Here is an 18,071-nt window from a genome sequence, read left to right as displayed (position 1 = left end):
ACATGATAGACCAGAAAACCAGATGGTGCCTGCCTACCAATGCCAACCACTCAGGAAAGGATCAAAACTGGAGATTCTAGATAGAGTGGGAGGAAAAACATGGAACAAAATCCAAAAACACAATAATGACCAGAATTACTGGTCGAATGGACTCTGGTAGGACCCCAAATATTACGGCCCTGGGATACACTTCAGGCCTGGAATAAAACTCACTCCCAGGAGATGGCTCTCAGCTCAAAAGTAAACAAAACGTACATGCAGACCACTCAACCCAGGTTGATGCACCCACATACTCTATGGAGATGCATACCTTGGAGCAATCAACCACAGGGCACTAGAGGGACAACATTCACATGGAGGAAATGCAGGACACACAGGAGTGCATAACTATGAGGGGCATGGAGGGGTACTGTGAAGGGAGGGGAGGAGAGTGGGGTAGGGTTGGGGATGTGATTGGGGAGTGAAACCGAGTGTACATAAAATGTTGAATATAAAACAAACTCTGTTCTGTAAATTTGCACTGAAGCACAATAAAAAATAAAATAAAACAATTGGGTAATAGAAGAAATAAAAGATGAAATTTAAAATTCCTTGAATCAAACAATAATGAAAACACAACATACAAAAATCTTTGTGACACAGCAAAAGCAGTGATCAGAGGTCAATTTATAGTGATAGATGCACACATCCAAAAAATAAGAAAGAGCCAAAATCAACACCTTAACCCAACATCTTCAACAATTAGACAAAGAACAGCAAAAAAAAAAAAAAAAGCCTACACTCACCAGAAGAAAAGAAATAATAAAGTTCCAAGCAGAAATAAATAAAACAGAAAATAGGAAGACAATAGGAAAAAATGAACAAGACTATAAGTTGGTTCTTTTGAAAATATTAATAAAATTGACAAACCACTGACAAAGTTAACAAAGGAAAAGAAGGAGAAGATGCAAATAAAACAAATAAGAAATGAAATGGGTTACATCACAACAAAACTAACAGAAATGAATAATAATCAAGATATTATGAAGAACTGTACTCCCACAAATTTGAAAACCTAAAGAAATGGACAGATTTCCAGAAATACATTACTTACCTAAACTAAAACACACTGAGGTAGAAAATTTGAACAGGCTCATAACAAAAGAAGACATTGAATAGGTCACAAAAAAAAATAACCAACAAAAAAAAGTCCTGGCCCAGAATGTTTGACCAGAGAATTCTACCAAACATTCAGAGAAGAGCTGACACCAATCCTATTGAAACTATTCTAGAACATAGAAAAGGATGGAATCCTCCCAAATTCATTTTATGAAGCAAGCATAACTTTGATACCAAAACTAGGCAAAGATACCACTAGACAAGAAAACTGTAGACCAATATTCCTCATGAATACAGATGCAAAAATCTTTAACACAGTCCTAGCCAACAGACTCCAACAAACACATAAAAAAAAAAAAAGACACCATGACCAAGTGGGGTTCATATCAGGTATTCAAGGATGGTTCAACATTAGGAAAATAGTCAATGTGATCCATCACATAAGTAAAATAAAGGAAAAGAATCACATGATTGTATCAATACATACAGAAAAGGCATTTGATAAAATCCCATACCAGTCCTGATTTTTAAAAAACTCTCAGAAAAAGTGGGCTAAAAAGGAAATTCCTGAACATACTAAAGGGAATATATGCAAAACCAACAGCCAACATTATTCTCAATGGAACAGGAATGAGACAAGGATGCCCTCTATCACCAGGTCTGTTCAACACCGTACTGGAAATCCTAGCCAGGGCAATAAGGCAAGAAAGAGAAATCAAAGGCATCCAAACTGGTAAGGAAGAAATCAAACTATCCCTATTTTCAGATGATATGATCCTATACATATAAAACCCAAGAGATTCAGCAGGAAAAATACTGGAATTTATAGAAAGATTTAGCATAGTGGCAGGATAAAAGATCAATATACAAAAATCAGTTGGATTCCTCTTCACCAGCAAAAAAGTCTCTAAAATGGAAATAAGTAAATCTATACCATTTACAATAGCTACCAAAAAGATAAGATCTTGGGAATAAAGGTTACTGGGAACACAAAAGACTTATACAAAAAAAAGAAAAAAAAAACTACAAAACACTACTTCAAAAAACTATGAGAGAGCTACATAAATGGAAGAATATACCATGCTCATGGATTAAAGATTGAACACTGTGAAAATGTCAATACTACTCAAAGCAATCTATACATTCAGTGCAATCTGATCCAGATTCCATCAACATTCTTTAAAGACATGGAAAAACCAATCACTTATTTTATATGGAAAGGAAAGAGACCTCAAATAAACAAAGAACTACCGAAGAAGAAGAAAGTAGGAGGTCTCACACTCCCAGATCTCAAAATCTATTTGTGTCCTGTCTCACTTCTTTAGGATATATACCCAATACAATACAATATACTATACAGCTACAGTTGTCAAAACAGCCTGGTATTGGTACAACAACAGACACATATACTAGAGGAACAGAATTGAGAATCCAGAAACAGATCCATCAACCTATAGTCAGCTGATCTTTGACAACAGGCCAAAATCCATTCAATGGGGAAGTGACTTGACTGTCTGTTTCACAAATGATACTGGCAAAACTGAACATCCATTTTCAGAAAAATGAAATAAGATCCATACCTCAGAGTGTACACAAAAACTAACTGCAGATGGATCAAAGACTTAAAATGTGAAATCTAAAACTATAAAGTTCATCAGAGAAAAAATAAGTTCAAACTTAGGAGCCCTAATTTATGGCATAATAGACTATCAAGCATAACCAAGATGCACAAACAGCAGAAGATGAACTAGATCATTGGAACCTTCTAAAAAATAAATTTTATGTGCATCAAAAGACTTCTCCAAAAGAGTAAAAAGAGAACCTACAAGATGGGAAAAAATATTCAGCAATGAAGTATTGGACAAAAGACTTATCTCTAAATGTGCAGAAAACTCCAACATCTTAATATCCAAAAGACAAACAATCTGATTTAAAAACAGGCAGAAGACATGAACAGACACTTCACCAAAAAAGATATTCAGGCAGCCAACAAACGTGAAGAAATGTTAATGATCATCAGCCATAGAGAGATACAAATCAAAACAACCATGAGATACCATCTCACCTCAGCATTAATAGCAAAGTTCAACAGGACAGAAAATAACAAATGCTGGTGCGGATGTGAAGAGATTGGGATACTCATACACTGCTGGTGGGACTGTAAAATGATGCAACCACTGTGGAAATCGGTATGGCAATTCCTTAGAAACTTGGAAATAGAAATACCACGTGATCCAGCAATCCCTTTATTGGGTATATATCCTAAAGAAGTGAGACAGGACACAAATAGATATGTGCACACTCATGTTCCTCACAGCACTATTCACAAAAGCAAAGAGATGGAAACTACCTAACTGCCTATCAACCAAAGAATGGATAAACAAACTGTGGTACATAAACACAATGGAATACTATGCAACTCTAAAGAGTAATGCAGAATTTGTAGAACACTGCAGAACATTGATGAACTTGGAGGACATTATGCTGAGTGAAATAAGTCAATCATAGGACAAATATTGTATTAGTCCACTATTGTAAAAAGTCAAAGAAATGTTTATACATGGAAAGATACTTTCTTTGTTGCTTGCCACGGATGGTAGGGGAGCAGAGGGAGAATTTCTAGATAGGTTGAAAAAAAAATGTACATAGAGAGAGAACTCAAAGCTTATTAGTGGTTACTATGGGTAGGAGGGAGGGGGAAAGGGGAAGCTTTTGTTTGGGGAGCATTAAATTTGTGTTAATGTTGGTGGAGTATTTTAAAAAGGGATAGCAATAATGGTGACACAAAATGAAAAATGTCATCAATGTCCCTGAGCTGTAAATGTGGAATTTGTTATGTTGGTGAATGTCTTGTTGTGTATGTTTTCACCACAATAACAATTAAAAAAAAAAAAAAAAAGTGACAGCCTTGGATACCTTACAGGGCAGTTCTCTGTTGTCTGGGGTTGCTGAGTCCAACAAAGAGTCAGAATAGACTCAGAGGCAGTGGAGTGGGTCAACACATGTTAATTATTATTATTACACACTTACCATTGCCCCAGATGTGAACCTACTTCCACGTGTCTTTGTCCGGCACGCTCTGAAAGTGTTTGGATATAAGAAGTTAAAACCAAAAGGATTAAAGAAAGAGTGGAGAGGATGGCACAAACCAAGTTTGTTTAATGCAGGATACAGCCACCTCAAGAACCATCAGCTCCACAAACTGGGCCCTAGTCAATAACAAGCCTGAGCTAACAAACCTAGAATAAGAACAAAGGAAGTTAATCCACAAGTAAATGGAATCAGGAGGGTCAGTAAGAATCCCACTCCCAACTGAAAACCTAGGCTGGATACAGTCTAATAAAGTGATGTCTTTACTATTCTCAGGGAATTATGGTGTCTCCTTTTTTCAACTTGACCTTCAGTCATTTCTTCGCTCTCTGGACTTCTAAGACTAGGCAAAAGGGATTCCAGGAAATTTCTTAATACAAATGTCTTAGTTTCCTTGTGCTGAAATGCCACAGTGTGTGCCTTTAAAGAACAGAAATTTACTTTCTCGCAGTTCAGAAGGCTAGAAGTTGGAATTCAGGGCACCAGCTCTGAGGGAAGGCTCTCTCAGTGGCTGTTCTGGAGAAAGGTCCTCACCTCTTCCTCTTTCTGTAGCTCCAGCGTTCCTTGCTTCCTTGGTGATCCCCATGGGGTGTCTGTCTTCTTCCCCCTTTAGAGCTCTCTCGTCTCTGTGTCTGTGCTTTTCCTTGTAACTCACAAGTAATCGGGTTTAGGACACACCCTATACTGATATGGTATCATTAACTTAATAAAGTCCTATTCCCAAATGGGATCGCATCCACAAGCAGAGGGGTTAGGATTCCAATACATATTTAGGGGATATGATTCAATCCATAACAAGAAGTTACAGGTTTTTATTCCCTAATTGTAGTTAAGCTTTAAAATGCAGGTGTTCCCATAGCACGCTCACTCATTATAAGCTGTATGACTCATATCAGAGTCTTTCTTGTAGGAGCGGAAAGTCTACCCAGTAGGGGCTGTAGGATGAGGGTCTAATGGGAGGGATGTAGTTGAGAAAGCTCAGTTCCTGAAAACAGGAACAAGGTGTAATCAGGAAGAGAGAGGAGCAAACTTTGCCATGACTTTGCCAAAGTCTTCTCCTACTTCTGCCACCAAAGGTTGGACGAAAGGGAAATTACATTTTAACTATTCATGTATATTGTTATTCATGCTAATACCATGGTATTCAAACCCAAAATCCACAGCTGATTATATCATATGTTCGTTAAAATAATAGAAAGTTTGAAAACAGTTGCTTCGCAAAGTGTGGTCTCAAGACCAGTAGCATTGGCATCACCTGGGAACTTGTTAGGGAGTCACAAACTCAGGCCCATCCCAGACCTACTGGCTCAGAGTCTGCAGTTTACTGAGATTCCCAGGTGATGGTGATCAGCTGCCCATTAAAGTATTAGAAGCACTATTGTCAACTACCAAGAACCTTAACTGGAGGACAAAGCAATGATGCCTGACCAGTTGAGATGGAAAGAAAATGTGTTCTTGAAGCTGCTTTATTTTATGGTAAGTTAAATTGAGGAAAAGGTCTGTGTTTTACTGTTCTTTCTGTTCTAGCAATGATTAATGCTGAATCACTTTATTCCCTTGAACATAGAAAATCCTTAAATTGAAGCACAAATCTGAGTTAATATGTCAATGAGTGTTTGTTCTTTGAAGAATCTCTATAGTCAAAACAAAATGTGTATAAATCATTGAATGGGAAACTGATTTGCTCTGTAAACTTTCACCCAAAGCACAGTTAAAAAAAATTCAAAAAGAATCTCTGTAGTCAAATAATAGCTTTTATGGAAATGAATAAAATGTAATTGGTGTCACTGAATTATACATGTAAAAAATGTTAAACTGGCAAAGGCTGTGTTATGTATTTTTTAACTTTTAAAAAACTATTGCTTTTGTTGTTTGTAGTGAAACTATACACAGAAAACATACACCAGTGCAACAGTTTCTATGTTTACAATTCAGTGGCCTGGCCCAGATAATATTCTTTGAGTTGTACAACCATCCTCACCCTCCTCTGAGTTGTTCCTCTGCCATTAACCTCAGCTCACTTCCCCCTACGGTTCCTATCTACCTATCTAACCTTTTCAGTTGCTGTTGTCAATTTGATGCTATACAGGTAAGGCAGGGAAAGCACTGACACTCATAAATGTTTAAGAACAATAAAATTCCAGTCACAGTAACATGAGGAAAGCCAGTAATACAGCCAACTAACTGGATTTACCTAATGGGATTAAAATGATGGAGAGGACAGAAAGTAAGTCCCCAAAAGTTCACTGAAATCAAAAGGGGAAAATCGACAAACATAATTATTCAAAATACTAATGCTAGACTAAGAGTAAGGAGCTCTGGTGTAACGGTTAAAGCATTTGGCTGCTAACCAAAAGGTTGGTGGTTCTAACCCACCAGCTGCTCCACAGAAGAAAGACAAGGCAGTCTGCTTCTGTAAAGATTTACAGCCTTGGAAACCCTATGAGGGTTGCTATGAGTCAGAATTGACTTGATGGCAGTGAGTTTGGTTCTGATTTTAAAACAGAAGAGGAAGGCAAGATAACCCATACTTGGATTAAGAAAATTTTCTGATTAAGATTTTTTGAGATTATTTTATTCTAATGTGTTTTTCTCCATTGCCTCTGAATTTAATCACACGCTAAATTTGCATTTAATACATAACCAAGCAAATCCTGATATGAAGAAAAAATAATGATACTGACTGAATAAGACTGGGAGAGAAAACTGCAGTTAGATTCAATCTGACAGCAGGACACATTCAGCTGAAAAACATTTTTTCCACTTCATCTTCGACAGTTACTGAGATCAGATGTTGAGCTCTCTGCCTGCTTTCATTTTCTTTTCTCCTGGCAAATGTCCATTTGCTCTGGCTTTTCCAATGGTAGAAATCAGTACATTTGACTCAACACAAACAAGGATTACTTTACAAGTACAAACCGAAAATCAAGCGAAGGTTTGTCTTGTTGTTTTTGAAATAGATGCTAATTTCGAGCAAAGGTTCGGAGAATCCCCGGAGGTTTCCATGGGTTGATCGGTAGCAACATTGGTTTTTTAATCATTTGAAACGTTTGCAAGAGCAAGAAAGCAACTCCTTAAACTGCTGAATCACTTGGTCCATCACCTTGCACCCTCCCACCTGGTTTTCTTACTACTGAGCTGAAAGTGGAGTTGGGAGTGAAACCTCCCTCTACAAAAATGAAAATTAAGATTTTGGGCCCTTGATTTTCTGAATTGAGCTGATTATAACAGCTTAGAACTCGATGTGGGGTCTGTGTGGGAGATTTTAAGGGATAGACTCAGTATGCTCATAAATATCTTACTCTCGTTTGATCAATCATAAAATAGCAGTTGATATTTGTTGAGCAAAACAAGACAGTAAACAGTGAGCTGAGAAACCAAAACATGTTGCTGTGGAGTCAATTCTGACTCGTGGCAATCCCGCTGAGTCAGAGTAGAACTGTGCTCCATAGAGTTTTCAACCGCTGATTTTTTTTAAGTAGATCACCAGCCCTTTCTTCTGAGGCACCTCTAGGTAGTGTCAAACTTCCCACCTCTCTGTTAGCAGCTGAGTGCATTAACTGTTTGCCCCACCCAAGGACTCTTGATCTTACAAAACAAACCAAACCCACTGCCATCAAGCTGATTCCAACTCATAGTGACCCTAGAAGACAAAGTAGAACTCCCCCATGAAGTGGACTGCCTCATCTTTCTCTTACGGAGCAGCTGGTGGGTTCAAACTGCTGACTTCTGATTAGCAGCTGAGTGCCTTAACCACCTGAGCTCCTTGAACCTAAAGACAGGGGACCTTATTCAGAAATAGGGTCTTTGCAAATTGTGATCAAGATGATGTTATACTGGATTAGGGTGGGCCCCAAATCCAATGGCTATTGTCTTTATAAGGAAAGAGAGATTTGTAGATAGACACACACACACACACACACACAGAAAATCATATGCAGTTGGAAGATGCACCTACAAGCCAAGGAATGCCAAGGATGGCCAACAACCAGCAGCAGCTGGGAAGAGGTAAGGGAGGGTTTTCCCCTTGAGACTTTGCAGGAACAAGGCCCTGCTGACACCTCGATTCCAGATTTATAGTCTCCAGAACTTTGAGAGAATAAATGTCTGTTGTTTTAAACCAAAAATAAAACAGAAGGGACATAATTCAGAATCACCCTCACTCTGTGATAACCATCTGCAGGCTTCAGCAACTGTCAGTGGAAGCAATTTGAATAAATGCTTTTTAGCTCCGAAGGCGCTACACTGAAAGCCTTGGATGTTGATTGAAAATGGGGGAGACATAAAGCATCACTGAGTCAATGGTACCCAGAGACCACCTGAGCTGCGACTGTGCCTGAATGCTAGTTATCATCCATTTTAAGGAAATCTGTGAACACAAGAGCTAAGCCTCAGAGAGGGACTGTGTGCCATCATGGTTTTAACTTGCAAAGCTACTGCTCTCTGACCCCCTAACCAATGCCGTCCAGGTGACTCCAACTCATGGTGACCAATGTGTGTCAGAGTAGAACTGTGCTCCACCAGGTTTTCCATGACTATCATCTATGGAAGTGGATCACCAGGCCTCTCTTCTGAGGCACCACTGGGTGGATTTGAACTGCCAACCTTTTGGATAGTAGTCAAACATAAAACTGTTTCCACAATCGAGGACTCCATAACCCAACAATCTAAAACCAGGGCCTCAACATGGAAACAGATCTTGAGATCCACATACTCCTCCCACCAGGGAAAAGAAACTGGGTCCCAGGCATTAAAAGATATTCAAGAACCCAAGTTATCACATAAGTGACATATTAAACTTGATTTCCCTGCCAATTAATTCAACTTTATCCAAGAATATGAAATTAACATTCTATTAGCATACAAGTAAACTCTACCACCTTTCTCAAAGCTATCTTTGCCTCAGTCTTAAATAGTGGGATTTACATGCCTTCCAACCCTCAGAAGTGTTTTCATGTGTGCCCCTCCCCGTCCTGTTCATTGGTTATTGGTGTTAGGTGCCAAAGGGTTGATTTCTACTCAAACCACCTAACCCTTAAAACCAAAACCAAACCGAACCCACTGCCACTGAGTAGATTCCAACTCTGTAAATCTTTGTAGAAGTAGATTGCCTCATCTTTCCTCCAGGAGTGCCTGGTGGGTTTGAACTGCCAACCTTTTGATTAGCAGTCAAATGCCTGAGGCACTGTACCACCAGAGCTCCTTACCAAACTATTAAATTAAGGACACTTAAAAATACAGAGTCACTGCTAAGGGTGAGAGAAAAATTTTTAAATGGATTAATAGTGATAGCTACACAAGCACTGACTTCAGCAAATACCAGGTCCTTGAGAAGACAGGGTCAGTCAAATTTATTGCTCTCTGAAATGCCATGTAAAGCCTGGAACTTTCTCATTTGCACATAAGCAATTTCCATCTTTACTTTTCAATAGATTTATGGGGTGAGGAAAAAGTACATGTATATGAATATGGAGAATTTTTTTTTAAATCATCATCATTTACTAAAATTTTCTTTATACAAACATCTTTGGTTAAAAAAAAAAAAAAATGAGTGAATGGCAAGAAACCTGGGAGACGGGAGAAATCCCAGCTTTCTGTTCTCACGGGCTTTCACTGGGAGACGTGAGTAATGGCTGAGGGAGGCCTCTTCAGAATAGACTCAACAGAAAATGACAATGGTTCATTCACGGAGAGTTTTGTTCCAACTTGCTTGGCTACGAAAAGGTCTTTGACACATCTGTCTATTGTAAACGTGTACTTCTGGTTCTCCTTGACTGAACACTCTCGATGCTTCTTAGGGACCTCCTCCAAGACTTCCTTGACAAATGGTGTTTTTGACTCAGGCCCTGATTTGTCATGAAGCGTTTGCTGGAACAATGAGTGGAAAGGATTATGTTTAAGTGGCAGAGGGTGCCTGCCGCTTTCTTTGCTGATCTTCGTTAAGACAGGCCCTGGAGCAGCCAGGGAGTCTGTGTCAACCACGGGAGAGAAATTCCCTCGGGGTGGGGAGAACGCGGACCTCTCGGGTGCTGCCTGGTGGCCCTGCGGGTCATTTCTCGTGGCAGGGACCTCGGGCATGGGGGGCAGCAGGGGCCCTGCCATTTTGGCGGACATCATGTCATGTTCAGTGCCGAGAGCATCTGGGAGGCGTGTTCCCTTTGGGTCCCAGCCCACCCCAGGTCTCAGGGATTGCACTGAGGTGGTGGCGTTCAGCAGGCATTGCTGATAGAGGAGACTGTCACTAATGGGGCCACACTTGGGCCAAACTAAAAATCTGGAGGACACGGGGTATTGTCTGTAAGTCGTGGCCACACTGACATTGGAAGAAATGACTTCCATGTTCCCAGACCCAGAATACTGCATGGTTAGATCAAGGCAGGTGGGCAAGAAGTTGCAAAAGTCTTTGCTTGGGGGCTCCATGGGGTTGGGGGTGTAGGCGTTTTTGTAGGAGTTATATTCAGGACCATGTACCAAGCGGTTGGGCAGGAACAAAGCAGCAGTTTGGGAAGCTTCCAGCATCTCCCTCTCTTTGTATTCTCTCTCCAACATGATGTTCTCCAGCTCTTTATCAGCAAAAGCCCGTCTTTTCCTCATCCTGTCACTTACAGGGGGAGGTAGAGTCGAGGTCCCTCCTAAGTAAGTCTCCGCAGGAATGGGGCGGTACCCTAGAGTGAGGGGAGGAAAATCCTGTCAATTCATAAAGCAACAGAAACACCACAGATCAGCAGAACAATGATCTATAACTCTATGTCACCAACATGAAGGTCCCAGGTGGCGCAAATGGTTTGTTCCCAGCTACTAACCAAAAGATCAGCAGTTCGAACCCACCCAGAAGCACAGTGGAAGAAAGGCCTGGCAATCTGCTCCATTAAGATTCCAGCTAAGAAACCCTACAGAGTAGGTCTACTCTGTACCACCTGGGGTCACTATAAGTCAGGGGCTGACTCAATGGCAAGAGGCTAGGTTTAGTTTGGTTTGGTTTATAGTTAAAATTATCATAAAGAACACAAAAGTATAGCTGTAAATTCAACTTAAAATAATTTCCTTTGGGAGGAAGGTTGATCCATATTGTAACTTTGTCGTTGTTGTGATAAGTCTGTTTGCTTTGACAGCCTTACTTTACTAACTGAAATTAGCGTATTCATCCCAGGCCCCTGAACACTAAGAGAGAAGGCTGCTCATCTTGCTTCACTCAATGGTTTATTGCAACCCGTGTCATTCTTTTTCCACTATTCAAAAAGATATCTATACCTAGAGCTGAGGTCACTTTTATTTTCTAAAGGTGGCTCATTATGTACACATTGTTACAGGTGTAGAATAATCCAAGGAGAACTAGGAAAAAAGAGAGAGAAAGTAAGTTAAAGCAGATTAGCAGAAGAAAAAAAGACTTAAAGAAACAGAAAAGCATAGAAAATTTAAAAGAACTATTAACTAGAGTCAAACACACTCTGCAATGAACCATTTAACCAGGCCCCTTCCCCTAACTACCAGTACAAACAAAGGTGGGAAGAGAGAATAATTCCCTGTTACATTGAAAATAACTGGCCTAAAACATTTTTCTCAAGCCTTAATCATGTTGGCCAGATACCAAAATGGTTGAACAGGCAGCATTTAGAACCCAAAGTTATCACATATTTTATGAACAGGGACAAATTCAAAAACAAAGATCAGTGTAACATAAATAGAATTCCTGCTAGCATAAAACACTTTGAGTATTTCATCATCCCCAAGGCACTGGGCACTATTTGTTTGGAGGATCAATTGTGATATTTATATTTATATAGTGACAAACCCATTGGACTCATTTGCAAATTAAACACAATTTTTAAAATAATGTTTCCATTTCTATGGTAAATTTTGCCAGGAAGTTATTTACTTGAATTTATGATTCTATTTCCTCCTCCCACTTCTCAAGTTGTTTTGGCATGATTTCAATTTATCAACATGGTCCCTATGGTTATAAATCTGTTTACCCAGTTTGTAACCAAATTCATTTTTAATGCATGCAAAACCACTCTAAGGTTATAAGCACACAAGCACCGTGTGAGACAAAAACTAACGTAAAAACCTGCCCAGAACCAACTCAGTTCAGAAATCACACAAGGAACAAACAGAACCCAAAAGACTTACTTTTAGAAAAATGCTACTTTTCAACCTAAATTTGATGAAATGGCAGTAATTAGAGAAAATATAAGTGTTCCTTTTATTTAAATGGTGAAATACATTTAATGTAGTATATATATTAGTATATCATTTAGCAGATCAACAGGTAAATTCCATGTCCAAATAGATTATACCATCAGTAATATTTTAAGAACAATTAAGATATCCCCTGGTTTTAAAGAAAATGAAAATGTAAGAAGAGCGAGAGACCTCACGCTGGTCAAGCTCAACCTCCACTTTGCTTCTGTGATTCCAGCAGTGTCGCTGTGGGGTGCAGGGAGTGCAGACCACAGCAGGTGACACTCTCAAGTGACACCAAAATGACTCTCTCTAAACTTTTTGTGCTGTGTCAACACAAATATAGTATTTTTTAATAAAAATACCCATGTAATTATAACAACAAAGGTATTTTTATATGCCCAGCTTGCATGTATCAATATACTTACAAGACTAAAACTCTGCTAATTTACCTTTTGAACCTTCTAATGCACTCTGGACAGAGCTGTCATTTTTACCCAAGTACAATGATGCTTCAAATCATGTGGTTCTGTCTGCAAGCAATGCTGTTGTTTGTTGCCAGTATTTTTACAGTCACTGATTTTGCCAAATTTTTTTTGGTGTTTTTGCTACGGTATTGGGGACAGTAGTATTTGTGAACCTACATCAATAACTTTTTTGTAATTAAAGGAAAAGAAGGAGAAAAATCAAAAAAGGCTTCTGCTCAGTTACGGATAATGTAATTCAGTGTCAAAAGATTTCATTATTAGTATTCATGTAATCTAAGAAATATTACATTTAAGTAATCTACAACTATATCACTTGATTGCTAACCAGAAGGCTCGTGGTTCAAACCCACCAGCCACTCCTAGGAAGGAAGGTTGGGCAATCTACTTCTGTAGTGATACCGCCTCAGAAACCCAAGGAGGGGTTGCTATGAGTTGTAACATACATAACATAACATACATAACAACAACTATATCACATGTAATTCTGTGATTAAAATTGATCAACATTACTAAGGATTCTGCATGGTCTGGTACAGAAGAAAGCCTGGGGGGCGTTGACACCATGAGTTACCACATTAGGTGACATCACCCTAAGTGACACCACTGTCTGATTCAAAACCTTTTTAGGATTTTCAGACCAGGACTGCCAAAAATATTAAAATGCAGCGTTGAATGCTGGCAGTTCTCTAGATAAGCCAGGGAGGAAATGAAAACAGTAAAATGAAGCAGAGTGGATTTGATAATGAATCACCAGGACAAAAGGGTTTCACATGGGTTAAACTCCTCACTTAACTCCAGCTACAACTAAGGAAGGTTTTGTTTTCTGTTTTTATTTCCTTCCAGAACATCTGCTCCAGTCATTGGCAGTTTACTTTGAACACCCTACACTCTGGGGCAAATTTCACATACACTCCATATTAACCCATTTAACTATTAAACACACAACATTATCAGGATTTTTCAACTGATGGTGGCAAACTCCTAAACAGGTATGTGAGATTATTTTCCCAGGTTCTGATTTCCTTCCTAAAGGCTGCCTTTCTAATAAAAATATTAGTTATTTAGCTACCCTCGGGTAGCTCCTTCACAGGTCGATAAAGATGTCTTGCATCTGAATAACTCCAAACACGCAGAACTCAGCTTAAGCGGTAAAAGGATCCGTTTGGGTTGCTTTACCTTCTAGAATGCTTTTGGCCAGTAAACTGGGCGCCCTGACTTGTCTCTGGTACACGGCTTTGCGCTCGAAATTATTCTGTTTCCCAGAGAGTCCCTTCTTGTCCTGTAAACACAGAAACATCAGTAATGTCCACAAGAAAATGTGGGTTAGAAGAGGCGTGCGCAAAGATTCTCGAAATTCCCACGGGTCAAGCTGTATTCCCCGCCCCGGGTGACAAAGATTCAAAAATGAATTATTTTGGGCATCTCTCGCCTCGGGGCAAGGAGCTGGAGGCTTGAGCAGCACCATCCCCCTTTCTCTCAGCGGTTATACTAGAGTCACCGCAGGCTCTTCGAGCTGAGAGCTTGTGGCCAGGATGTTGGGACACGCTATGCAGAGGTCAATCCACAGTGGAGGCGGCGGCAACAGCCTCGGCCTCGGCCCCACAGAGGAACTCAAGGTGCCCTGAGCCTGCAGTTGGTCTGTGCAGCGGCGCTGGTTTCTCCCTAAGTGGGGCAGGTAGACTGGAGTGAAACTGCGAGAGGTCGCGGGAGGAAATACGACGACTTCTCGCTCAGCTTCTCCCTGGCCCAGCTTGCCCACAAACGGCACCAGGCGACTGGGATGCAAGAAAACGAACGAACCGTCGGGGTCTCCTTGGGAGGCTGGACAAGGTGACGCCTCCCGCCCCAGTTGTCACCGCCAGGTCGGTGGGTTTCCGGGCCCTGCCACGCCCGCGTCTAGCAGGAACATTGGGCCGGCGGCCCCAACGCGGAATACTGGGGGAGACTGGACCCGGCCGCCTGGGCGTCTAGTGCGCTCTCTGGGGCCCGCGGGGGGAGGGCCTTTCCTTTGGGGTCACTGTCTTTGCTGCTTGCTGTATTGCAGTACCCGCTCCGCCAAAAAGCAAACTTACAAATCCCCCCAAGGCCGCATCTGGAGGACACCTCCGAAACCTCCCTCGCTGAGCTCGGAGCATGGAAACAAAGGTTCAATAAGAACCTCGCCCTTAAAGAAACCCGGTTCTCCCCACAGCTAGCGCCAGGTCTTTAGGTCGTTCACCGGAAACGGAGGACTCTGGTTGCGTGGCCTTGGACTGCTGGGCCCCTCCTTTCCCACTCCACTGTTTGTCTCATCTGTAAAATGGGCACCTAGTTCCACTCTCTCAAAGGGTCCTGCGACCCCGGAAGCACCGTGTGTGCTCTTTGCCGCGCGGTTCCTTTGTGCCACCAGCACCAGTAAGGCAGTGACCGGCATGATACTGGACGCCGTGCGCCGGCTCATTCACTGTCCCCCAGTTAGGCCGCCAAAATAAACGTTTTAAGATAAAAAACTAAAAACTGAGTGACTTTTCGAACAGATCTAACCACTTTCCAGGTCTCTCGGTCTCCTTTTTAAACCAGTCTTTTCTGCCGACTCCCCACCAAAGCCACAGCTTCTTCCCTTCCGGCCACGGCGGCCAGTGCGGGCCAAGGGAGCAGCATCCTAGCCACCTTTCCGTAATGGCCGGGTTGGTGGGCGCAGCGGCGACGCCTCGGGCTCCCGGCCCCCAGCGCGGTGCCTGGGGCCCTACGTACGCACCTCGGTGGCCTGCTGCCTCCGGAGCGCCACCTGGGCGGCCATGACGCGCTGCCGCTCCACCACCAGCAGGCAGTTGGCGCACTGGCAATCGCGCCAGCGGCAAAAGCGCTTGTGGCCCTTCAGACAGGACACCACGCCGTGGTTGCGACAGCGCGCGCACTTGGGCGTGCGGCTCAGCTTCCGCGGCTCAGCGGTGGAGCAGCGCTCCGGGGGCCCGGCCGGGACACGCGGGGCCTGCGGCGCAGAAGGCAGCCTGGGCCGTCCCCCCTGCAGCTCAGGCCCTCGCGGTGCCCCTGGGCACAAGCCTGCAGCAGCCTCGCCGTCGCCCTCCTCCTCCGCGTCGCCGTCGTCGTCTTCTTCGTCCTCCTCGTCGTCTTCTCCGTCCCCGGCGGCCGGCGGAGCCCCGCCGCCCTCCTCCTCCAGCTCCAGGCTCTCCACGTCGATCTCCCAGTCCCCGGACGCCGGGCCCGCCTGCCGCTCGGCCATGGCACGGCGCCTCCTCGGCCTGCGCTCTGGGGAGACAAAGACACCCCGAAACCTACTGCCGCCGTCAGGACTGTCCCAGCGCGGCGGCTCGCCGCCTCGGCGCAAGAAGTACCATCGTTCTACACCGATCACCCACTGTCAGTCCCCAAGTGCCTCTTTCGTCTCTTTAGGGCTCTGCCGAGATCCCGAAACTCAACCAAGTTTTTGTTCTATTAATTACAAGTGCTCGGTGAGCGCTTTTGAACCGTTACCCTCTCGCCACACGCACGCTTTCTGGAGAAGTCTCTAGGTCTTGTCTAGGGACTAACTGATCACACATACACCCGCCAAAGTCTTGTGTCCAACTAGGCCACCTAGTCCCCCGCACTTGGAGACATACAGACCACTTGTCAGTGTTGCCCAGGCCAACTACAATGGCATGACGGATATAAAAATGTCGATGGAATCATTATCTTCGATTACAAAAGACCATTCGCAGAGAGCACCACCCTGCCCTTCCCAATGGTTCTCATCTCCCTACACCAGCACCAGGCCTCCTCCTTGAGTTCTGGGAGGGCCTTTCATCCCTCCACCCCGGATAATCAGCTAAAAAACAAAATTGTTCTGCTGTCATTGAAGCCAGAAGAACACCGGGCCCCGAGCGGCGTGTGGCACCTACAACACTCAGGCCGCGCAGGGCTGAACTGCGCAAAGTCTGAGTACCCTGGGCTTGATCGGCATCATTAAGGTAAGTCGTCCTGACCACGGTGACAAAAGACCAGAACCGAATACCCACGCCCCTTTCTCCCCCGACCCCAATATCCCAGCGGCATCACCGCACTCACCAGCACTCGGAGGCCGGGGGCTAGCAAGCCAGCGCTGGGATCAGGTTCGCAGGCTGCTGGCAGTGCTCGCACTCCGAAGTTGGGGGGTGGGGAGCTACTGGGCTGACAGCTGGACGTCCTAGGCCCCCGACCAGGGGAGGGCGAGTGCAGAGTCAAGTCCTCACCAGCTTCGCCTGCACACCCCCGCCCTGCAAAGCTCCGATAGGTCCTCTGAAGCCCGGGCGCTTCACCTCGCGGGAGCTGCTTTCGGATTTCTCGGATCCAGGGTGACTGGAAGGGTCGGCCGACCCAGCCTGGTTCCGAGCGCAGGTTTCCGGGCGGGCAGCGCTCACAGTCCTTGCCGCGCGGCGCCGCGCCCCTCTCCGCAGTCCCAGCCTCCGCTCCCCTTCCGAGAGAGTATTATCCACTTGGGCCTCCGCTCCGAGTAGCTGATTGGCCGGTTGGCTAGCGGTGTGCGCGCTGATTGGCCGAGAGGCGCCGGGTAGGCGCCCTCCGCCTCCTGCATCCCTGCGCTCCTCCCTGCCGCTGCGCCAGAGTCCGCCCGCGCGGCCTTCGCTGCAGCCGGGTCGGGGTCCCCGCGGCAAAATCCGAGGGGGACCGCGTCTGCAGGGGAGAAGTCACCATGTATCTCGCGAACCCGGAAACCAGCACAGATATAGCCTTATGAAACGCTTTGTCAACAAAAGAAGGTAATAGACTACAAGGCTAATGTAGAAAGTCCATGCTATTAACATAACCACCAAAGGCTGCGGTCAATCATTAACCCCAAGGTGAGCGCAGACAAGAGGACGCTCTAATGGGGCGCACAGCGGCATCCTACTTTCTCCTGCACGAGTAAAGCAACAGTCACCTTGCACATAGTCAGTGGGCAACAGATCTGCTGGGATTTGGGTTGCTAGGGCCGCTCATCCTGAAAGTGCAAAGCAGCTCTCTTAGCCTTCACTAGGTCTCTAAGTCACTCCGCACTCCCCCTCCCTGCATTTTTCTGATTTGTCAATTACCATTACACTTAATTTTGGGGAGAACGGATATACACACCATTAAGAGATTTAGATACAGTACTTTCAGTCTGAGGATGTTTTCAAACGTAAGCTTTTAAATACATGACTTTCTTTTAAGAGCGTAATCCCGTGTGTTTATTAAATGAAAATAATATTTTTTTATCAT

The 18,071-nt window shown here is 43.6% G+C and overlaps 1 protein-coding gene across 1 annotated transcript; it reads right to left on the bottom strand.

The window, feature by feature from the left end:
* Positions 1-9,798: 9,798 nt before the first annotated feature.
* DMRT2 (doublesex and mab-3 related transcription factor 2) lies at positions 9,799-16,080 on the bottom strand. Its single transcript, XM_007955984.1, has 3 exons — positions 15,595-16,080; positions 14,034-14,136; positions 9,799-10,853 (listed from the first exon to the last, which is right to left on the bottom strand). The coding sequence occupies exons 1-3, from the start codon at positions 16,078-16,080 to the stop codon at positions 9,799-9,801; spliced, it is 1,644 nt and encodes a 547-aa protein (XP_007954175.1).
* Between the last annotated feature and the right edge of the window lie 1,991 nt (positions 16,081-18,071).

The sequence above is a fragment of the Orycteropus afer genome, unplaced genomic scaffold (assembly GCF_000298275.1).
Source record: "Orycteropus afer afer isolate SDZICR_OR568_19922 unplaced genomic scaffold, OryAfe1.0 scaffold00569, whole genome shotgun sequence".
NCBI lineage: Eukaryota > Metazoa > Chordata > Mammalia > Tubulidentata > Orycteropodidae > Orycteropus > Orycteropus afer.
Note: the sequence above shows the minus strand (reverse complement) of the source record. Positions and strands in the feature narration are given on the sequence as shown.